Source organism: Gymnoscopelus microlampas, assembly GCF_963454915.1.
Source record: "Gymnoscopelus microlampas genome assembly, chromosome: 17".
Classification (NCBI taxonomy): Eukaryota; Metazoa; Chordata; class Actinopteri; order Myctophiformes; family Myctophidae; genus Gymnoscopelus; species Gymnoscopelus microlampas.
The window spans coordinates 21,331,786-21,356,404 of record NC_139954.1 but is presented as its reverse complement, the minus strand read 5'-3'; the positions used below and the strand labels follow the sequence as shown (position 1 = coordinate 21,356,404).

The 24,619-nt window shown below is 41.7% G+C and overlaps 2 protein-coding genes across 2 annotated transcripts in view; both read left to right on the top strand.

Moving 5' to 3' along the window:
• Positions 1-849: 849 nt before the first annotated feature.
• creg2 (cellular repressor of E1A-stimulated genes 2) lies at positions 850-5,202 on the top strand. The gene is made up of 4 exons (XM_084084748.1): positions 850-1,376; positions 2,608-2,777; positions 3,751-3,864; positions 3,983-5,202. The coding sequence occupies exons 1-4, from the start codon at positions 939-941 to the stop codon at positions 4,122-4,124; spliced, it is 864 nt and encodes a 287-aa protein (XP_083940874.1). The 5' UTR covers positions 850-938; the 3' UTR covers positions 4,125-5,202.
• Positions 5,203-5,758: 556 nt separating this feature from the next.
• The window catches only part of mgat4a (alpha-1,3-mannosyl-glycoprotein 4-beta-N-acetylglucosaminyltransferase A), a 31,103-nt gene continuing 12,242 nt past the window's right edge, over positions 5,759-24,619 (top strand). The window contains exons 1-3 of the mRNA XM_084085284.1: positions 5,759-6,850; positions 21,138-21,305; positions 22,071-22,211. Of these exons, the coding sequence (XP_083941410.1) occupies positions 6,757-6,850; positions 21,138-21,305; positions 22,071-22,211 (403 nt within the window). The 5' untranslated portion in view covers positions 5,759-6,756. The remainder of the gene's footprint in view (positions 6,851-21,137; positions 21,306-22,070; positions 22,212-24,619) is intronic.

Here is a 24,619-nt window from a genome sequence, read left to right as displayed (position 1 = left end):
CAAAGTGCAAGGTCTGAGTAAATGGCATGAACCCACCCCATCAGGGGTTCACGGGGGTGTACTGACCCCTGGGGGACTCTGGTCAATAGAATAATGGAGGGATGAGAGTGAACCTCTCCAAGAAAGATGGCATGTCTGACCAGTCAAATTAATAAATTCCTCATTTATTCACTGGAGTTCAGAGAACCTTTCAGAGGCCCTGAGAAGAAAGACTGTTGATGCCCATGTGTCTGGGAGGGGTTTCAGAGCCATTCATAATATATTTGACCATTCCTCTATCTGAAAAACTTACAACAATTATAAATGGAGAAAGTTTCAGACCACTGTCTACATTGTCCTCTTAGCTCACAAGCTCATTGCACAACTCATATCATATTTTTAATAGTTACCAGAAGAATATTGTGGAATTATAAAACAACAACACCATAGTTGGTATATGGCCTTAATGGAGTTGTAAAACATAATTTAAGTTAGATGAGATCAAGGGTATCATATATGTATTTGATCGAGTCTGACTTACTTTCGTATCTAGATAATACGGTATGCAAATGTAAAAATTGATCAAATACTATGATAGTCTATTAGCCTTGATCCAAGGATAGGCTTTTCACATTCTGAATACATCTGCCATTCCCCTTGCAGTAATAAACACAGAAAAACATATAAAACAGAGAAACAATGGTCAGTTGGGGGAAATTATTACGTAAGATTTTGAAATGATTATTCCTTAATTTCTCAATACGTGAACTATTTTATTTCCAGTGCATTGAATTGCAGTTCCTTGGCGTGCCTGGGGGTGGCTCTGTAGTTTTCTCTCTACTTTTTTAAGTAACCTACAGTCTATGGTTATGAGAGCAAGAACACACGTGAGACTGTAAACAACAGCGAGGGGACGAGGGGAGAACGTCTGTACATTTCATTATCCTTGCACAACCTCGATGGAGTCCCGAAGGCTCCCAGATTACTTTCTCCTGGCAATTCTTGCCAGCTGCCTGTGTCTTTGTCAGAGCTACACCCTTAGGAACTCCGTTTCTTGGGCTGTCTCCTCAAACGATGTTGTGGTGGAGGGAGAACTGGACGTTATGTCAGAGGAGGTCGCACCTGCTCTGCTTGAGGACGGCGGTGGGTTATGGAAACAGGCATATCCGTCCAACGTCCTGACAGATGGTTCTGAAAACCCAAAAGAATTGGGTCAGCAATCGGCAAACGAGGATGTAGCTCCTCTGTCATCTCGACTGTTTTCATATCGGATGGAAGAAATCAAAAAGTCTGCTAATATAAATCCTCCCCCACACCAGGAGACAGCCAGGACTGCTAGGTATATAGCTCATTATAGCGACTGGGGACATCTTGCCACCATCTCAACACAAGACGAGGTAGTAAAACCTTTCAGCACTCACAGTTCGATTCTTAAGATAGTCATGTGTTACGTATGGCTTTGGACAGACAGTGAAACATTAACTAAATAAAGCCAGGAACCAGCCACAAAGAGTTAGACCTACAAAATGACAAAGATGTTAACTGAACTCTCCCAAGTAATATTGTAACACTTGCTGCCCCATTCTTTCTGATTCTAATTGAAATGCACAGGATGGAATTGCATTGAAGTTTTCCAGCTTTCCCTTAACAATACACTGACACACTCTTCCTGTAGCCTACTACATTGTTATCCTAAAATAATGGTGCATTTATAGGCACCTTTATCAAAAGCGCCTTACAATGTGCATTACATTCATCCATTCACACACTCATTCACACACACCGATGGGAGGAAACCATGCAAAGCACCAACCTGCTCATTGGGAGCAGTTAGTGGTTCAGTGTCTTGCTCAAGGACACTTAAAGGACGACTTCACCACTTTTCAACATATCTTTATATAATAGGTCCTCACTAATGCTCATGATAAAATGGTACAATTTTTTTCTAATCAGTCTGTGTCTCAGAGGAGGGCTCTAGACAGTTCAGAAACACGTCTACCAGTGACATCATCGATGGGGAATCCAAGCTAATAGAAACTGCAGGCTTTGTATTCCTGGAAAGTTGCAATGCAATAATAGATCCCATTGTTCTCGCCTTAATACAAATCTGAATACATTTTTTAAAATCTTTTTGGAAAAAAAAATCCTGCCTAACGATGATGTCACTGGTAGACGGGTTTCTGGACTGTCCACAGCCCTCCTATGAGACACAGACCAAGTAGAATTTTTTTTAAACATTTTATCATGAGCATTAGTGAGGACCTATTATATGAAGATAGGTTGAAAAGTGGTGAAGTCGTCCTTTAAACACTAACAACCCAGGGGGAGCTGGGAATCTAACCTGGAACCTTCCGATTCCCTAAGCGGCCGTTCTACCCCCCATGCCACTGACTAGGGTATTACCAATACATTTTTATCCTAACAAAGTATACTACCACTACATGTTATCCTAACATGATATCATTGATATGTTAGGTTAAGAATGTAGTGGTTGTACAAGAAGAGTGTGTATTGTTAAGGGAAATATGCATTATTGATGATGATGATGATGATCTATTGTGCATGATGAATTCACATGCTGCTTCTTATATGGACACTTATGTAACAAGATCCCCTCTTTATGCACAGATCAAAGGTCTCCCTTTTGGCAACATCTTCTCAGTCAGTGATGGACCAAATGACAACAGTACTGGAGTAATCTATTTCTATGTTACACCAATGGATTTCTCTGTCTCGGACCTTAAAAGTATGCCTTATGCTTCTCTCACATTCTCAGAAGCTGAGGGAAACTTCTGCAGGTATGTACACACAAAATATACACTCACTGGCCACTGTACGCCTGTCCAACGTCACGTTAGCGTACATTTCTACTCAGCCAACTACTGTACATGGTAGCAAGCAACTCAATGCATTTAGCCATGCACACATGGTCAAGATTATCTGATGCAGTTTAACCCAAGCATCAGAATGAGGATGAAAGGTGTTGAATGTGGCATGGTTTGCATGCATTTTCATGCACAACCATCTCTAGGGTTTACAGAGAATGGTGCAAATAAGAAAACAAAATCCAGCAAGTGGCAGTTCTGCGGGCAAAAAATGCCTTGTTGATGCCAGAGGTCAGAGGAGAATGGCCAGACTGGTTCAAGCTAATATAGTAAGGCAACAGTAACTCATATAACCACTCGTCACAACCGAGGTATGCAGAAGGGCATCTCTCAAAGCACAACACGTCAAACCTTGAGGCAGATGGGCTACGGCAGCAGAAGACCACACCAAGTGCCATGTCTGTCAGCTAAGAACAGGAAACTGAGGCTACAATTTGCACAGGCTCACCAAAATTGGACAATAGAAGATTGGAAAAACGTTGCTTGGTCTGATGAGTCTCGATTTCTGCTGTGACATTCGGATGGTAGGGTCAGAATTTGGCATGTATAGTAGAATGGAATGGAGAATGGATATATCCTGCCTTGTATCAACAATTCAGGCCATGTTCAAGGTCACTTAAATCACCTTTCTTCCCCATTCTGATGCTCTGTTGAACTGCAGCAGACCATGTGTGCATGCCTAAATGCATTCAGTTGCTGCCATGTAATTGGCTGATTAGAAATTGTGATCATGTGCATTTGGACAGGGGTTCCTAGTAAATTGACTGGTGAGTGTGTATATAATATATACAGTATATATGTTTTTTTTCCATCAACTTGATTGCTTTCCTCAGACATGCTAAACGTGTGTGAGTTGCCACGATAACATGAGTTTGTCTATTTCAAGGCAAATGGTATATGATCCTGAGGATCCCAGATGTGCTCGACTTACATTAACAGGCAAAATGGTGGAAGTGGGCCCAGAGGAGCAGGAGTTTGCAAAGGAGGCTATGTTCTCAAGGTGACTTGGCGTTAGTACATGTTTATGTAGTACATGAATGTTGCTTTCTCCATTGTTACAATAATAAGAAATAATTGTGTCCTTGCAAAACTACACAATGCTCCTCTTGTCTTTTTAGACATCCTGTTATGAAAAAATGGCCAGTGGGACACAAGTGGTTCTTCATGAAGCTGGAGTTGATCCAGGTGTGGCTACAAGATTGGGTGGGTGGAGTGTCACTCATTCCACTGGAAGACTATTTCAAAGCCACTCCATTCTAAGATCATCATTGGGGCGACAGCGGCTCAGGAGGTAGAGCATGGTTGCCTCCACCGTTGGTGTGTGAAGGCGTACTGCTTAGAACACGTAATTCGTGTTCTGCCGTTGCGGTGGGTGTGAATGGATGAGTGTGAATTACATTGTAAAACACATTCGAGTAACGGAAAGACTAGAACAAAGCACTGTATAAATGCAGTCCATTTACCATTTATTTACCATCCCTCGCCATGCAATTATTTCAGACAAAATCAGCCCAGTTGTCCACCTAAAAGATGTCTTCTCTGAGGAGATTCCCTAACCCTTGAAATGCTAGAAATATGCTCAAATGTCTACTGAATGACATTTTTGTTTTAACAGGTGTTTATGAAAACCATTCACAGCCACTTTGCTTTTTACAATGGCAATGTCATGGAGAAACTATTTTAATAACTTTTCTGTGTTTCAAGCTTATTGAATTGTCATGGTGGACATGGGTATATGAACATGCATTCATATTTTCTTTTTTCTTTCTTTTTTTTCTTTTTCTTTTTAGAAATGAATGTTTGCTGACAATGAATGTGCAAATGTTTATATGATTAAAGGTTTCTTCATAGTAATTGGTTCAAATTCAGTGTTTAAACATGTATCACTAATTTAGTTTTAATTTTAGTTTTTTTTTTTTATTATCAGAGAGTAGGCTAATGCTTCTCCTTTACTAATTAGTCCAAGGTCAGCTCATAATTACCTCATAGCCACTTTCTTGAAATAGCGCACCACAGTTATGGTCACGTTTCATTAATGTCTTTGCACACCCAGTGTTTATAGATCATAATTATCAGATTGATCACCCATATAAGCTACAAATACACACTTGATGCTGATTCCTGAGGGCAGTTACTGTGTGCTGTGAATTGATGTGAAGCCCCCAAACTGTTGTGCAGTACACTGACTACACATACAAATGTGAAAGCAGTATGAGAGCAGTATTTCAAATGTGAATATGAACAGCTACTGTAAATTGAAGAGTGTAATGAAATAATTTTGTTGTGATTTGGAACTATATAAATAAATGTCGTTTTGACTTCTACTTCATTGACGTTTCATATGCGTATGCCTAACGTTTCTTTAATCTAATTTAACAGAGTAAATCATTTAAGACGTAGGCATATGGCTGAAAATAGAGTTTACCGGTTTGTCTGGATATGTGGTTTCGTGCGTGCGATGGGTTTGTGATGCAATCATAATAGGATGCAATTTTACTGTAGTTTGATGACATCAACTCTAGCATGAACGCAAGATGGCGCGCTTTATATGTTTAGGGTAAAAACGTCTCACCTTGGGACATTTTAACGTTGTCTTCAGATAACTGACGTTACGTAACTAACTGGTTTGAAGTTGAACACTGGGACAATTATAATTGCAGGATGAAATATGCTGTCATACTTAAGTCACAGTCACCATACAAAATGACAAATGACTTTGCAAGCAGAGAGAGAGGGCACGTACGTTTTGTCAACTCTGGTAACCAGAAGGTGGAGTTAATGCATAGACATATCGAACCTTATTGCTACACTCCTCCCGAGTGGGTGAAAATCGAGCGCACCACTCTGATGACCAATGGCAGGGATTGACTCACTAAAACGACTTTTGACTCAGAGACACAGTGAGGTTTGAGGAAGCTTCCTTCCTTGGCCAGGATTTACAACAACAACAACACACAATGAATGCGCGGCAGTTAGATGCCATCAAAACTGGTGTGTGTGTGTTACTTTTTTAACTTGAAGTCGACGGGCTCTAAAAAGTGAAACGACACCCCGCACAGAGCAGCTAACGGAGTGTGTGGCAACGGTTGCTGTTTTGGTTAAGCGGCAGGTGACGGGCGGGCGGAGTAGGACTGGTTGGTTGAGTTTCAGCTTGGCTTGGCTGGCCTCGGAAGCGTGCCGTGCCAGAGGCTGCTGCTGGGCTTAACTTTACCCGTGTTTACCTTGCTAATGTTCCCTGCGATATTTAAACGTGACAGTATGCTAGCTAAAACTTGCTTGTTATGTGAATAACACCCGGCCTGTGTAGCTAGCAGCGGGTTTCTCCTGTTTAGCTGGTAGGTACCAGTTCAGCGTGAGACGAGGTGTCGCATGTGGAGTGAGTCCTCCTCCGTCAATAATCATATACAACCACCGCGGATAATTCATCATCTGACATTTAAAATGCTACTCAACCTGTAACTAATATGACATGATGGCTTCTATGGATGGATTGTACCATTAGCTAGCCAACGAGCACAGTCTCTGCCCCCTCGCTGAGCAGCTCGATCTTCTCGGGAAAGACGGTTAAAACGCGTCAAAGTGTTGAGGAGGAGACTGCATCGTGACCGACCCATCTACAGGAGGAGCTCGTAGCAACAGTCATCTGGATTAGCTCCAGCGGAGACGTCCATCCTGAGGAGAAGTCGTCATCATAATAATCCCTATCAATCTCCGTTCATTCTGTCTGCCACCGGCCGGGGTCCTTTAACCAGTCACCGGGGTGTTTTCACCACCAGTCACCGGGGGGTGTTTTCACTGGCCACCATATGCCTGCACCTCCGCCTGGCCTGACACCCTGAAGGTAGAGAGAGACAGCGGGGCTCGGCAGCCCCGGGGAACCCGCTGAAATGAGATGAGGCTCAGAAATGGAACTGTTGCCACTGCGATTATTTTCTTTACGTCGTTTCTAAGCCTGTCCTGGTACACAGCCTGGCAGAATGGGAAAGGTAGGCAAAACACATCACCACCATTATTTTATCATTGACTTAAAATACATGGTATTTGTATGTGGCATTATATAAAGGCAACCAACTTCGACTATTATTGCACTGCGTTCTTATTTGACAGCCGATCTGTAACGCCTGTCAGTTTGACAGACTGAGTGACATGGGTTAATTGTCATTTCAACATCATGTCACGGGACACCAGCCACCAATGTGACTTCTTCCTCGACCCCTTCCACTCAGTGTTTTGTCGTTAACTGGTAACGTCATCTATATAACGACTTTTTGCCTGTTGGCATTGGCAATAGCCTACATATTTTAAATTAGGTATTGCCACTGACGTTTTCAGTTTTTTTGTAGTATTATGATGGATTTAGTAGATCGTAACCTGTTGTCTGTTTTGACAGCTCATTGCTCAATGCTCAGCGTTCTATAGTTTTCAGTTTCGATTTGTCAAATCAATTGAATGAAATTGAACATGCTCCGGTCTCTGTAGAGCATTAGCCTAACGTTTGGATCATGTGCACATTCTCCACGACATTTTCCAATTTCTAGGACAACCAACATGGGCACATATCCCAATTACTCCATGTCTTGTCAAACATCCAGCCACGGACCTATTGTACAGTGGCCCATAGAGTGTTGCTGGGCAGTACTCTATAGGTTAAGTGCCTATAGTACTAGGGTTTAACCAAGTCCGGTGTAGGGAGGGCTATGGGCTTTAGTGACTTGCTATCAGTAGAGTGTAAATAATTGCAGCCCTTAGATAAATTCCAAGGCAAGGCTTCATGTAGTGATTACCTTGCTCCTTATCAGCTCAATGCTTCTCCTCTAAAGGAGAACCACCCCAGTGATGGGCATGGGCACAAGAGCAGACCAATAGTGTTCCATGGAGTGTGATAAGAGAAGGGCACAAGGGAGGTTTGTTTTCTGCACCTGTTGATACCAGTTGATAAACTGTTATGGGTAGAGTTATATAGCCTTTAGAGATTACTCAGCGAAAGTCTGTTATCGTTTCCAACTTCCGTTAAACTGACACAAGCATTGCATGAAGTATAGCACTGATGTAAAACATGTATTTATTTCAAATCCAAACATTATGAACATTGAACTATGAACACTTTTTTTTCCCTCAACCACAGATTGCTTAGCTGGCCATAGAATTCATAGACATATATTTTAGGACAGGCACTTTTTGCAGATTATTTCAGAATGTGCAAGGCATTCTTTATACTCTGAATAGTGAATAGTGATGGTCTGGTATTTGTAACATGATTTCACTGTTCTGTCCATTCTGCTATAGCTAGCCTACTGTTTCCATAATATAGGACCAAGAAGGGCTGCCCATAGGTTTCTGGTGCTTGCCTAGTTTGCCTTGGACTTGATATTTTGAAACATATCCAGTGAAATAATAAGCCCTATTTCATAATTCAAGCTCACAGTGAGATAAGAAGACACTGAAGACAGGTCATTTTCAAAAATGTTTTATAATTTTTGAAAGGTCTTATGAGCACAAAATAGGGACACCAGGATGTGTACACATAATTATTAATGTTGTTTCAGGGTGGACAGAGTGTCAGTTATAATGAGAAGCCCCTTTTGGCCTAACTAATAGTGAATACTAGTCTATCAATTTCTACTTTTCTAGCATAAACGCCAAGCATTGTGTGAGGCCTATTTACACAAATGGCTTTAGTTCTCAATCTCAACTTTCTTCTCTGTGTGCATGATGTAGCTGTTTATACTGGTAAAGTATTTACTGTGAAAGGATCATATATAAAACTAGAAAAAGTGCTCCTCGGAACACAGGTCTCCCCCAGGTCAGGTAGGTTATTGTGGGCCTGCAATGTTCGAAGAGATAATGTGTACCGATTTGTGTGATGTTTAGACAAAATCTGTAGGAGTAATATAAAAAAAAAAGTTTTGCAAAAATCGGTCTCCTGGTGGCGCTATCACAGGACAATGTGATAAGGGCATGACTATAGAGATAATGTATACCGTTTTGTGTTTGGACAAAATCTGTAGGAGTAAAATCAAGAAATGTGTTTTGCAAAAAATCAGCCTCCTGGTGGCACTACAAAAGTCCAATGTAAAAAATGCAGCGCAGAGGTTTTTCCTGGGCCTCTAGGGAGTGTGCATGCAAAGTTTCACACGATCAATCCAGTTATAGGTTAAAACGCGAATCGGCCAGTTATAGCGCCACCATAAGGCCGATTTGAAAAATGTAGGGTGGCATTTCTTCCTTCAAAGTTTCAAGGCAATCCCACACTGTATACATGATTTGAGGCATTTTGTTCAAAAAAAGACCACTCCTGCAAACTTTTGAAGCCAATCTTAGCCAATCAGGAACGAATATGAAAAATCCGACAGATTGTGTGTGTGTGTGTGCGCGCGCATGTTTTGCAAAAATCGGCCTCCTGGTGGCGCTATAACAGGCTGATCTGAAAAATCCGGGCCAGAGTTTCTTCTCTGGCATCCAGGGAGTGTGCACAGTTTCCCTGCAATTGGGCCAACGGTGCCAGAGATTAGCTGTTCACAGACGGACGGACGGATGGAAAGGGTGCAAAACATAGTATCGGCCTGGCGGAGACAATTATGTGTGTTTGTATAAAACAGATTGACATTTTACACACTCCTTCACGAAAGGTCTTCAATAAGAAAAATAAAATATACACACTTAGTTTTATTGTTATCTCAAGACTCTTAAAACTGTATTTTAATCTCAGGTTAAATACAATTCTGATCAAACTTTGATTGATTGATTTCTTTATTGATCATGAAATAAAATCATATATGTCACATACATACATCTGTAACAAACATCTGACCCATCATAATCAACAGGATAACGTCTTTTAATCTTTAAAGCTCCATCCTTTTTTCCTCTCTCTGACTTTGCATCTCTTAATGCTCTCCCGTGTGGGTGGATTGAGTCTTAGCCTCAGGCATTGAGTCGCTATTAAAATGAAATGGTTGAACACTGTAGATAGAAAGTGTGCATCTGCTTGTGTGCTTGCATTTTCTACCGTTCATACTGTTAAACCTACTGTACTGTGTGTTTTGCTATCACTCTGGTTAATCTGCTGCATGCTGAGGTCACCCCTGCTTGTCCTGTTTCTTGTCACTTGACTGCTGGGAATGAGAGCCGTGCCAGTCAGCTGTCCAAACACTACCCGTTGCACTTTTCTGTTAGTTTACAGCCCACCCCAAACACACAGGCACACTGAGGTACTATAGTTTCCACAGTATCTCTGTGACCGCCAATGTTCTTTTGTTTGGTAGACACTCCAACAAACACGTTCAAGGACTTAAGATGGCTTGATGGTGTTTTGAAGGGATGGGACCCAACATCATCAGGGCTTTATGTTACAGTAGGTCTCAGAGTGTCAATGGTAACCCGGGGCACACAATACACATCCCTTTTTTGCAGGTTTAGTTCCAGCCATCTCTCCCTTAAACACCTTCCTTCCTTTTCCTCAAACTAGGGCCATGTCTTCCCTCATCGGGTCATTCCATCAGGTCATTCCAACACAATGGGCCTAAAATAGCCCGGGAAGGGAGCGATTATGGCTAGGGAGCGAGTGTGTAGGAGGCAGATAAAGAGGGCAGCTGCGCCCCCGCCCTTGGAGAAATTAAAGAGAACATTTGAATGGGATTGAGCCCTGCATTTTGGGGATTTTTTTTTTCTGCTCTTGGTGCGTGTGCTGTCTATTATACAGTCAGGGTCGGAAATATTTGGACAGTGACACAATTTTCATAATTTTGGCCCTGTACGCTACCACAATGGATTTGAAATGAAACACTCGAGATGCAATTGAAGTGCAGAATTTCAGCTTTAATTTGAGGGTATTTACAACAAAATTGAAAGAAGGGTTTAGGAATTGCAACAATTTTCAAACATAATCCCCTCATTTTAAAGGACCTTAAGTAATTGGACAAATGAATATAATCATAAACAAAATGTTCATTCTTAATACTTTGTTGAAAAGCCTTTGCAGGCGATGACTGCCTGAAGTCTAGAACCCATGGACATCACCAAACGCTGGGTTTCCTCCTTTTTGATGCTTTCCCAGGCCTTGACTGCAGCTGTCTTCAGTTGTTGTTTGTTTGCAGGTCTTTCTGCCTTAAGACGGAAGACATCAGCGGTTGATGACCGCAGGATCATTGCCATGGTAAAGAAGAACCCCTTCACAACATCTACTGAGGTGAGACAGACTCTCCAGGAAGTAGGCGTACAATTATCCAAGTCTACCATAAAGAGAAGACTTCACGAGAGCAAATACAGAGGGTTCACCACAAGGTGCAAACCATTCATAAGCCTCAAGAATAGAAAGGCTAGATTAGAGTTTGCCAAAACACATCTAAAAAAGCCAGCCCAGTTCTGGAACAGCATTCTTTGGACAGATGAAACTAAGATCAACCTGTACCAGAATGATGGGAAGAGAAAAGTATGGAGAAGGCTTTTTTAGATGTGTTTTGGCAAACTCTAATCTAGCCTTTCTATTCTTGAGGCTTATGAATGGTTTGCACCTTGTGGTGAACCCTCTGTATTTGCTCTCGTGAAGTCTTCTCTTTATGGTAGACTTGGATAATGGTACGCCTACTTCCTGGAGAGTCTGTCTCACCTCAGTAGATGTTGTGAAGGGGTTCTTCTTTACCATGGCAATGATCCTGCGGTCATCAACCGCTGATGTCTTCCGTCTTAAGGCAGAAAGACCTGCAAACAAACAACAACTGAAGACAGCTGAAGGCCTGGGAAAGCATCAAAAAGGAGGAAACCCAGCGTTTGGTGATGTCCATGGGTTCTAGACTTCAGGCAGTCATCGCCTGCAAAGGCTTTTCAACAAAGTATTAAGAATGAACATTTTGTTTATGATTATATTCATTTGTCCAATTACTTAAGGTCCTTTAAAATGAGGGGATTATGTTTGAAAATTGTTGCAATTCCTAAACCCTTCTTTCAATTTTGTTGTAAATACCCTCAAATTAAAGCTGAAATTCTGCACTTCAATTGCATCTCGAGTGTTTCATTTCAAATCCATTGTGGTAGCGTACAGGGCCAAAATTATGAAAATTGTGTCACTGTCCAAATATTTCCGACCCTGACTGTATCTTCCTGAAGCTGAGATATAGATGGCAGCCTGCCAGACATATGCTAAGTGTCCCAGAGGGAATGGAAGAAAGACAGGAGACAGGTCAAGGAACCGGATTTCAGAAGAGAGAGAATCGGATGGGATTGAGAGACAGAAGGAGAGAGAGAAAGAACAGGAGGGATGGGAGGAGAGCGCTGACACATGCCTTGGCTGAGATACTGGGCAAAGTGTTTGGCATTGCGTTCCTTGCCTAGACACACACACACACACACACACACATTTCCCTTTATCCCAGACAGCCCTGTTGCCAGGCTGCAGGAACAGGAACAGGCGCCCCAGCCCCGGTGGCTCGTTAGCGAGTTAACAATCATGGTCCTCCTCTCCCTCCTCATGCTTCTCTTCACTTCCTCTATCCCACACTGCTGCTCATTCAGTTATGCTCCAGCTCTATTTCTGCACAGAATTCCCCACAGTGCACACAAATTCCTCCTCTGTGTTAGCGAACAGAACAAGGCCATTGTTAAGCTCTTAACTGTTCCCCGTTGGTTAAGTCCAGGCCCAATGCACAGTAAGCTCTTGTGACCAGGGATGGGTGTGATTGTATAATGCGTGCATCCGTCCACGGTTGTGTGTACGTCAGGGTTTCCGCATGCACGCCTTTGTGAATGCCCGCATGCGTTATTACTGCTATGATTTGGCATTCAATATAATGCTGTCTTTATGACAAGGCTCCTTTTTAAAACGACATTTCTGTAAAACAATTTCCCACTCCTAGGAAAACCCCATGAAAACCAGGGGGGGGAGGGTTTGCAAAACATAGCTGGAAAAACAACATGTAAATTGGGCTTTAGGGAGCCACATTGCCAACCTGTTGGCCCCTTGCCATAACTTTAGGACAGTTAAATGCAACCACTGCATGCAAACATACGTACATAATGTCTATTATTGACCAGCTTGATCCATAATACTCCTCAAGCTGTGTGTCCCTTTACTCAAAACACAAGTGGTATTCCTGACATGGGGAATATACAGCTGTACTGGAGGAAGTGGAATTAATAATAATAATAATAATGATAAACTGTATTCTTATAGCACCTTTCATGACATCAAATGCATGCAGCCCAAAGTACTTTACATAAAAAAGAGATCAACAAAAGAAAAATAACACAATATTAAACAAGATTAAAAACAATAAGATCAAAAACATGATCAAGAACAAATTAAAAGGAGACAAGATCAAAATGAAAACAATACAAGAAAATAGCAAGATTAAGCGGGCAGGCAGGACCATGCTGTCATCTCAACGCTGTCAGGCCCACTCGCTCTGGCACCCAGAGACAGTGGCGTGCTACTGCAGGGAGCTTCTCAGGCTTAGAACAGAGGAGGGCAGCAAGGTAGAGGTTTTAAGGAACAGGGAGCTGAACGAAGGAGTGGGGGTGGGGGTGATTTATGAGTCTGGTTTGGATAGCTGCCAATATTGGTCAACCTCGCCTCTTTGGAAGAGATGGTCGGAGTCAGAGGTGGTCAAAAAGACATAAGAGAGAATCGTGTTTGTGCACGTGTACTGTGAGATTTCTCTCTGGATTGGCAGTTAGGGAGTATCAGCTCGCCTACGCTACGCCTGGATCCATGTGTCTCCCTTCAGGAAAATACCACCCAAAATCAATACTGTGTGTGTGTGTGTGTGTGTGTGTGTGTGTGTGTGTGTGTGTGTGTGTGTGTGTGTGTGTGTGTGTGTGTGTGTGTGTGTGTGTGTGTGTGTGTGTGTGTGTGTGTGTGTGTGTGTGTGTGTGTGTGTGTGTGGCTCACATAAGATCATTTCGACTTGGATTCTTTTAATGCAGGTGTCTTTTCCCTATGTTAGATTAATATTGTATTTTCCCCTTGTTGTTTTTGTTGAATATGAAATAAGATAACAACATAAGTTGTTCTGATCTAGGCCTAGGGACTGTACAGTTGTGTTAGTTTCACATTCACGCATTAAACCAGACAAAAATGTCTGGTTTAATGCTGCATTTTTGTTTAACTTCTGAGAATTGCGTCTATCAGTCATACTACTGTATGCCAAACCAGTTTGATCACTTCTGTCAATCTCCAGTTTGTGCTGTGGAACATCTGCCCTAGTTAAACATAATAGCCTGTAAACGCTTTGTCTTCCTCTGTGCAGCTGCAGTGTGTACCGAGGAGACCACGTGGGTGGCAGGTGCACCACTACAGGGGGTTCATCCACACACACACACACACACACACACACACACACACACACACACACACACACACACACACACACACACACACACACACACACACACACACACACACACACACACACACACACACACACACACACACACACACACACACACACACACACACACACACACTAGTTGCATACCAATTAATTTGATTCACCTCAGTATAACAAAAGGTCTACTACATGTAATCAAAGTTTAAAGGTAGGGTAAGTGATATTTTTTGGTTAAAACAAAAAGTATTTTGTTAAAAGATTAAAATACTATATTCTGATAGTAATCATTGCTATAGAGTGTTTTTTCAGTAACAGATGTCTCCCTGTCTCTCCAGCTCTTTAATAAACAGAAAATACATTTTTCGGTAGGTGTCAAAATCTCAGTCAATCAGGAGAAAGTACCCATTTTTAAGCTTAATTTGTATAGTGTTCCAGTTCCAATTTTGTCTGCTCATTTCTTAGTGTCATCACTTCCAATTTCACTTGTTTAATCTATATCCTGATTGAGTTCTCTGTCCTGGTTGGATAAAATTGGAAATGAAACTGAAACTGAAACGAAAATGCGTTTTCTGTTTAATAAAGAGCTGGAGAGACAAGGAGACTCCTTTTACTGAACAAACACTCTATAGCAATGAGTACTATCAGAATATAGAGCTATTTAACACTTATTTTAACCAAAGAAAATCACTTACCCTACCTTTAAGTGACCCGGGGCAAGGTTTTAAGAAATTATTATATGGCTGTTGTCATTGACTGGCATTGACCATATTCGTTGGATATAATAATCATCCCTGTATGCATAGAACTATGTTACCTTTTCTTTTCTTTTTACTGAAATTGCCTTTGTAAGCAATATGAGTTATCTTTCAAAAATCAATTCTCCTAATGCAAGTTTTGGCCCATTGCCTGATTCTCCATCTGAACAGGCCAAAGAGAAAGGGTGGAGGTGGAGTCAATGTACTAAAGATTAAAAGTGAACTTCAGATGATAATTGTGGTACAAACACATTTAATCTTGTCATACATGTATAAACACTTTCAATGAGCTCATGAACTGTCATAGATAGAAAAAATGCTAGCTGTGTTACAGAATTATCTCTAATAGAGAGTGACCTAAGGGGAAAGTCCTCAAGGTTCACATGCCTCGGCTCGGACATCCAATTCTGATCAGGGATTAACCCATTCAATCTGGGAACGCATGTCTGTAATTTTAGATTTCTTTGGCTATTCAAAAATAGCAGATATACGAGCTCATAGCATGAGCTTGTAGATCTGTTATTTTTGAAAAATCGTGAAAACACTGTGCCGCGCTATGAGCTTGTATATCTTCTATTTTTTGAATAACTAAAGAAATCTTAAAAATGACACAGATGCGTTCCCGACCTTAATGGATTAAGAGTTAAAAGTGAAAAGTTGCCGACGAAGTGAAATATTGCTTTAGTGTGGAGTGGAGTGGACATGCTGTAAGTCTCACTGTGACTCACTCATAGCAGCTCAAACTGCACAAGTCTCCTCATCAGCACTCAATGAGAGACACACAGTCAGCACATCATTGAGGAAGCAGGAGCCATGCAGGAGGTCACTGGGATCAGGGCTGTCATGAATACACATTTAAGTTGACTACTAATTGTCACACAAATAATTGCAATTAACGATTTAATTGTGTTTTTGGCGGGAAATGATTATGACGATTATCTCAAATAATTGTGATTATCTAATCTAATGTATCGACAGGGATGTTGCTTTTGATGACGTGATAAGCTGAAGTGGCTCCAATCTATTCTCCTGGGAGAGTGACATTTATTGTAAAACTATCGTCACAGTATTACATCCTCTCTTTTTTCCCCCCTCTCATTTCTTCACCTGCCAAAGATTTAAAATACTTTAAATCGTTGAATCACCCATATCTCTGCTGTTAGCATTGCCTTGTTGTTGTAATCAGACCAGCCTCCAACTTAACCCATTCAATCCGGGAACGCATCCGTGTCATTTTAGATTTTAGCTACAACCATTATTTTATACTTTTGGCTTTTCAAATATAGCAGCTATGCCACGAGGCACGAGTGCCACGCTATGAGCTATTTTGAGCTTTTAAGCGAACATTTGTAACTAAAATCTTTGCTTCTGGGGGTCCCTGGAACTAAATATTTTTAGATGGGGCCGGGGTCGGCGGCCAAATACATTGCATTTTGGGGGTCCTTGACATGAAAAAGTTTGAGCACCACTGATATTGCAACATATGTTTTTCAGAAAACAGTTAGGATTTATAAGACATTTGTAGATGTGTTCCTAGATTGAATGGGTCACTCTAGCTGCTTGTATCCTCTCATCTAGAGTAAGGGGATGAGTGATGATGACAATAAGCTCAGGTTTGTTCATCAGGCAAAATCTGTGAAATCTTAATCTACAGAATGTGGCGATATAAGAAATATCCTCTTATAAAGTGCTTGAGCTCTGTTGATTGAAAGCTATTGGTGGTTGAGAAGAAGATACAAACGTCAACATCAGATGCCATGTCAGCGTTACCAAGTTGGCAGAAGGGAAATGATTTACAGGCAGGCAATCACATCCATCTTTTACTGGAAGACTCAGGCATTGTGTGCGTGTGTGTGTGTGTGTGTGTGTGTGTGTGTGTGTGTGTGTGTGTGTGTATTCATGTATTCAACCATGCACATTCACCAACGAAACTCCACAGTGCGCATGCCCACGCCTGTCCCTTCTCGCTCATCTCATTAATAAATCAGATGAATGTAGTAAAGGAGCCATGGATGACGGTTCATGGCAGCTTGTCACAGGAGATAGACGGCTGGAGAGCAAAAGGACTGCCCGGAAAATGTGAATCATGGGAGAGGGGGTAGAAAAGGGTGAATGACAGGCATTCAAAATGGATGGCCACCTAAATGGAAGACTTAAGGATGTGGGACAGGGAACAGGGAAAGAAAACAACAACATAGGACTGGAGGAGGGTGGGAATATGTGAAGAGCATAGGCTAGGTGCACTAGGAGGTAGAACGAGGAGAGGATGTCACTGCTTTGAGGTGGTGCCCACTTACCCCTCCCCCTCCTGCTCTGGAGGAATGGAAGCGACTGAATTATATTTGTCTATGCTTTGGCCGTATTTGTGCCAGATGTCACTTAACCATTTAAGCCCTAATTTAAAAAATAGCGTAAAAAAGCTATTCTACTATTCTACTAAGCTATTCTAGTCACATTGCGACAAGTTGTGAGCTTGCAGATCTTCTTTTGAAGATTTGGGGGTGGAAAAGTGTAATGTTTGAACGTTTTTGAAGTTTCTTGACAGCAGGTCAAGGCAGGAAATAATGAGATAGAGAGACGTGTTACTTACCACATGTAGGCCTAATTGAATAATAGGTTTAGGGGATTTGTCTCATTATCCAATTGGCCTCTCACCATTCATCCCAGATCTCTTTCAGGCAGCTTTGATAAGCAAATACCCGTGATGCAGCATGTGCACTGTGCAGTAAGGCGCGTGTGTGTTTTTATTTGACTGTCAAGGAGCCACAATTTATTGAGGAACAGCAATTCAGCAATGGTTGTACAGGCTTGAATATCAGCAATTTGGAGTGACATTTAACAAAAATGTCAAGAGACGAGTGTAAACGCTGCCAAACACTGGGCCATAAACAGTGAGTGTAGGCTGTACCCAAGGGGGAAGAGGGAGTCATTTGACAATGTCACTTATTCTCAAGAGAACGGGAGAATTTCATGCTACGTCTATGACGCTCACCAGAATAAAAAAAAGAAGGTTAATAGACACCTAGTGCAATTTTGGTCTTTGTTCTCGGCGCCTGTGATGTGAGCTCTGTGTATGCATTGTGCAGGTGTGGTTTCATCTTTGCAGGACAAGCATCCTGTAGCAATCAAAGGCTGATTCACAGATGAAAGGCTTAGGGTTTGGGCTAGTTCTAGCTGACCTTTTAACAGGGCCGGAACCAAGATGACAGCATCTGTCTGTGTGTCTTCTAGAGATCAGCCGCCAGATGCAACAGTGTGCTGCTGATGAGAAAGAGGAGCCAGGGCAGAGTTGGATGGACAATGGCTGAATCGGGAGAGAGTGATAGATGGAGAGTGAGATAAATGGACTGTGGGCTTTGTTTGTCTTAGAAAAGGACTCTGAAAAAGGGTACCTAATCTACCTGCCAAGAACAGGATCAGACAGAGACTGACACGTGCACAAAAAAAAGAGAAGAATCCCACGCCCTTCCCATGTGGTCTGTGTGTGCCACTGCCACCTGAAACTAATCTGTCATATCTCAACTTCCATGGGCATTGTACAAGGGCATTGGATCTTTTTTATCCTAATCCTTCCTTTAAGACAGTGGTCCACAAACTGTGGGTCATGGGAGACATTTTTTGGTTCAGCAGCATTTGAATGGCAATGCAATTACATGAGCCAAGTAGTGAAAATACATAGTAGTTAAAGGTAGGGTAAGTGATTTTCTTTGGTCAAAATAAGTGTTCAATAGCTCTATATTCTTATAGTACTCATTGCTATAGAGTGTTTGTTCAGGAACAGGAGTCTCCATGTGTCTCCAGCTCTTCAATAAACAGAAAATGCAATTTCAAGTCGGGATACCAATTTGATCCAAAAAATATCACTTACCCTACCTTTTAAGTACAAGTAGTACTCTTAAACATACCGCATTAAGTAAATCCTTTGTTGATGATAATTACTTACTGGTATGTGTTACATTAAAGTCACACTCCAGAATTTACTTTAATGAATACATTTGTATTTGAACCAATCTGTATGGTGGAGTATGTTAATACAATTTAATTAGCACATCTGCAGTGGTTGGAGGTGGTCTCTCTACTCTTCTATTGAGACATTTTATAATAGACCCTGGTGTCAAGTAGCCCTACCTGAATCTCAACTGGCCAAGCGGGGATTCCTTCACGGATGAGTGGTAGATAGATATTTGGTCTCACATGCTAAGATCCGGATTCAAATCCCGGGTGTTGCAGTTGCAATTGCCCCTGTTCGCCAGGACAGGACATAAACCTTACAGATTGCAGCTTTAACTTATATGCTTTTAAGAGCGGCCTTTGGTGTGCCTTGAAAACGTTATCTTAGCCTCCGTTTCTTGATCTAAAGGGACATATGCAAGCTGCCTGTCTTCTTATAAAGTTCCTCATTTGAGATCTTATTTGGCCAAAAGATGTTGCAGATTTTACGTAAGCAGCTATTTTGGAAGACGTCAACCTTTCTCATATCCTGTGTTGTTACTCTCCAGAACTCAGAGCCACACAGCAGGACATCCTTAACATTGCTGTTGTAGAGCCTGGGCTTAGTTTTGAGGCTATATTGTTTGGACTTCCAGATGTTGGGAAGTTGGCTGAAAGCACCTCTTACTTTGTTGAGACACATCTTGATGTCTTTTTGTGTCCCACTTTCACTGCTTAGGCTATAAGGCTTCCAAGGTATGTAAAGTCTTCAACACAACGCCTCTCCATCGATGGTGATGGGAGGTGCTGTTGGGGTATTGATGCACATCACCTGGGTATTTTTCTGGTTGATGTATAGAGCAGTTCGCTTTGCATAATTGCTTAGCCGGTCAGACTTTTCCTGGAGGTGGCTACGAGTGGATGACATGACTGCCAGGTCGTCTGCAAAGTCAAGGTCTTCCATAAAAGTGAACAGCAACAACTTGTGTGATGTGACAATAACAATGAGTTTGAGTTTGCCTGAAGAAAACGTTGATTTTTGTCCTGAGTGCACTGACTCACTTTCTTTAAGTTTTTATTATTAAAATGAATATCAGCAGTCATACAATTAATTACCATGAATAAATACTACATGGAGTTGGATCATGACGAGCATATTTCGGGGTCATGGCTGAAAATGTTTTTGTGCACCCAGGCTGCCCTAAGTTGTATGTTGTATGTACAGTATGTGAGTGAGTGGAGGCAAACAGAAGATCTACAGTACACGCACATTTTTCATCATTAATCTCCAAATTATACAAGGAAACCGGGCAGCACCTCAACCCACCAACAGACCACAACTCCTCCTAGCTCTACAGACATCTCCCTTCAACCTTTGTTCTGAAGCCCAACCACCCACACCCTGATAAGACTTTACTAAGAACTGGCCTTCTCATAGCTTTGTAAGAAACAAACAGGCCACACGTTGGCGTGGCCTGGATGTACTGTAGCTTGCCTTGTGAAAGTATTCTTGTATCACCACCAGACAAGATGATACAATGATCCAGTCATGATTTCAATATGATACAGACATGAATAGAGAACTGAGGAAGTGCGGCGTGGGTCCATAATTATCAGAAACTGAAAACAGGTGGCCATTGGAGAGGGTGCAATTGTAGGTCAACACATTCAAGTTCCTTCCTTGTAGGAACTTACAGGCTGACATCCAAGTATGACAAACAGGTGAACTTCAGAAAGATCAGGGTCCAATTGGACCCTGATGAAGGCTCTTGAGCCGAAACGCGTTGGTCACATGTGTTTTTTAACTTTGCCATGCTAAAAGCTATGATAAAATAAAGGCCATGATAAAATAAAGGCTTTTTAAAATTCAACTGAGCGGAGTGCCTTGGATCTTTCTTAAGTTCACCTGTTTGTCATACTTGGATGTCAGCCTACTACTACACGGGAAGGAACTTAAATGTGTTGACCTATGATGATACAGCAAACACAGAGGAGGGAGCGCACACCTGGGTTGATGGGGTGCTGGCGGCGGGAGGTAACAGTGTTGACAAAGGATGAGGCCGCACAGCTTAGCCACGATGCAAAAAGTTTATTAAAATCGTTTTGACAGTGACGTCTTCCTCAGGGTTTTGACCTATGATACAAACATGGTTTAAAATTGCCACACCCTATTTCACATAGGATGTGGCATTGTGGCTTTTGCAGGCTTAGGGTTGCAGCAAGCACTCATACCCAAGCATTTGTGTTGTGTCTTCTGACAACAGAGAAGCTGGTAGCATACCAGCGGGAGTTCCATGCCCTGAAAGAGCGCCTCCGTGTGGCTGAACACAGGACGTTGCAGCGCTCCTCCGAGCTCAACAACATTCTGGAGCAATTCAGACGCGCCATCGCGGAGACGAATGGCAGCAAAGATGCCCTCACCAACTTCTCGGGTAAACCCACTCATGCGTTGTGCACACAAACAAAGACTCATAGACGTCAACAGAGCTTCCCTAGAGTGTTTAAAAAGAAAACCCTGAAAGCTATTTGTATTTGTGTCCTTAATGTAATCCTTAATGGGCCATTCTGTGGAATTTGGAGTGTTTCTTATTCCTTGCCATCTAATGGATTCTACCCTTACACACACACACACACACACACACACACACACACACGCTACTGCCCTGTGGAAATAACTGTTCCTCTATAGGTTAAAGTAGATCACTACCCTTCACTATGCTCTTAGCATGTTAGCAAATCATTTACGCTTTGTCAAGTCTCTTTGATTAGATTCAAGGCACTTACTGTGAAAGAGAAATTCTTGTACTTATAGTCTCGAACAGTGTGACAACAACAAAATATGAGAATATCACAAAGTCATAATAAGAAAATAAATGTGAAACAGCAGTGCTTGTAGCATATGTAGCAGCTTCAATAAATAAAATTGCATCTACTGTACACGTATAGATTTCATGACTGTACACGTATACAGTAGATCTCATGACTTCTTCAAAGCAACAGCCCTAGTTCTGCTTTTAGATCTATAGATTGTCTTGAATGGAAATGAAATTAAGAAGTGTAACTGACAAAGCCGGTTTCTGTTTGTTCACATTTCAGATGAGACACAGAAACTGCTGAAGGAACTAGCTTGTCGATTGTCTTGAATGAAATTAAGAAGTGTAACTGACAAAGCTGGTTTCTGTTTGTTCACATTTCAGATGAGACACAGAAACTGCTGAAGGAACTAGCTAGTCGAAAACCTCTACAGGTGCCAAATATCTACCACCACCTGCCTCATCTACTCAACAATGAAGGCAGCCTGCACCCTGCTGTACAAGTTGGCTTGGGACGCACCGGAGGTGAGGAAAACACACATACATGATATGCACACTGTCATGGCACAAGGAAACACAGGTTTGAAGTTCAGAAATGTTGTTGTTTCCCCCAAAGGTTATAGGGCCCTTTTTTAAATGAGGTCTACAAAACTACTGAAACATAAGGCTCACAAAATAAGATGTAAAGTGACATATCTGACAAAAAAGTGTACACTGAATGTGGACGCATCATCCAGAAAACCTCATCAAAGGTGCTGATAAACAAATTCTACTGATTTTGTTTAGTCATTTTAACCACTTTTTCCCTTGCGTCCCAGTTTTGGACATACATAACAGGTGAAAAATTATAAAGATTTTCATGAAGAAAGAAAATAGTAGATACAAGCTCACAACGTGATGCGATGCATTATGAGCTTGTAGATCAGCTATTTCTGGGGGGAGTTTTTTCTTTAAACATTTTTGAAAATAGGGCTTAAGTGGTTAAGTGACTGCAAATGAAATTATCTGAAATTATCATGTGGCAATGAATTTGGTAATCATGTGGGTTAGTGTGTGTGAGACCTTAAACCTTCAGTTGTGTGATTGTGGTCAAGAGCACCACACAGTAGAAATTGCAAGCGTTGAAAACCACAAAAGGTCTCTGGTTCACAATTCCCTCTATTAAGACTTTGATTTCTGCACATATATAATTGTAGATAAGGAGGAGCCAGCCCCGGGAGTGAGAATTTGCGTTCAGTGGGTGAATTGGTGGTCAGGAAAACTCAAAGGGCAGTTTCTCATTCCTTGTGACAATGTCTGAGGGGAAGAACAGAGGCCCAAGACAAATTAGCAGGACAGGAAGAAAGAAGCAGAAGATAGGGGGAACAAACAGAAGTTTGTGTCCGTGGCCGACTGCGGCCTCCCTCATCTCATCAAAGCCCAGTGATCCATGAGTACAAGTTATTCCCAGAAGAGGTGAGAGAAAAAGCCAGGTCTATCTCTGCCATCTCGCCTCTCTTCTGCCAGTCTGCTTGGTCTTATGGGGGACGGGTAGGTACCTGTTACCTGCAGACAGACTTTTTTTTGTCTAGAGATCCACTGATAAGCTTTCACTCTGGATATCCTATGGCACAGTGCCTGTTGCCTTGTTGTACTGCATTGTCGTGACTGAGTAGTGAGTGTTTTTGTGACGATGTGTCTACACAGCAAGTGAGGATTTTACTGTGCACTGTATGTATCTGAGGTTGATTAGCACAGTGCTAAAATAAGTTGATGTAGCACAGTGCTAAAAGAGAAGAGATATACTGTAGATATAGAGATATAGATATAGTCTGGAATTTTGGTCATTGTGATATTGTGTATTGTTATAATAGTTTCCCAAAATGTACTTGTGTGTAAATATATATTTATATTTACACACAATATTTCAATGGTCATCCCCAAAATATTACCCAGTCCTACAGTATGATTGAGGCAGTTTATCTCCAGACTGTGGAGTTGGCTGAACTGCCCAGAGACCCAACAGACAGATGGTCCTCCAGACATGCTTGATAAAACATTGCCGACTTTAGCCGCAAGGCCTGAAATTACACCTTCATTCTCTGTGTATGGCTATCCTCCTGTCTGGGTTCATTCTCTCTTTCTCCCTCTCTCTCTCGCACTCTCTCTCGTTATCATGCTCATATTTTTTTCCTTCACTCTGCCTGGTTTCTCTGCAGGTCTAAGCATATCTGACATTGAGATATTTATAGTAGTGCAAATTAGGACATCTTCCTACTTACATTAGATTGAGTTAAGGATTGTGGGTAAAAACGGAGCACAGTGGCTGAAGGAAAGATTACCAGTCTGCACCAGACTGTCCTCGGGCCATGACATTATTATCAACCGATAATAATCCATATAAGCATGTCTGCGTGTTTCTCAACTTTTCTCCCTCGACCCTGTGTAGCCCTTTTTGCCTGGCCCTGTGTAGCCCTTTAGCCTGCTTTCGTGATATTTGCTGTACGTTTTTTGTGAAGGACGTTGTTTGTATGATTTTATATGAAGTTTTCAGAAATATTCCATTGTTGACTGAGTGGAACTCAATGCCGTAAAACATGTCAGTCCATCCATCAACAGTGGATCAGATATCACAAAGTCTAATCTTACTCTGATTATACTTCTTCTTACTTCCCTAAACATTAAACCCCTCACTCTCAAACGTCCCGCCCTTGTATTAAAAATAGGACCCTTTCACTGCTGCGGTTGAGCAATTAGGGTCACATTTGAAGTTTTGTTGTTGTTGTTTGTTTTTTTATGTGGACATTTTTGGACCCCACCAAACGGTACACTAGCGCCCACTGGGGTTGCTCCGATCAGGTTTTTTGGGACCGATCACCAATTTGTTTTCTCTCACATTCGGCCAATACCGATCTTGTGCGTAAGGGGAAAAGTCTAATATCCCCAAAATTATT

Bases quoted from the DNA above. Each gene is read 5' to 3' on its own strand.
- creg2 (XM_084084748.1), top strand. From the start codon at position 939: ATGGAGTCCCGAAGGCTCCCAGATTACTTTCTCCTGGCAATTCTTGCC. The intron at 1,377-2,607 runs GTAGTAAAACCT...CTTTATGCACAG, and splicing joins CCATCTCAACACAAGACGAG to ATCAAAGGTCTCCCTTTTGG. The intron at 2,778-3,750 runs GTATGTACACAC...GTCTATTTCAAG, and splicing joins GCTGAGGGAAACTTCTGCAG to GCAAATGGTATATGATCCTG.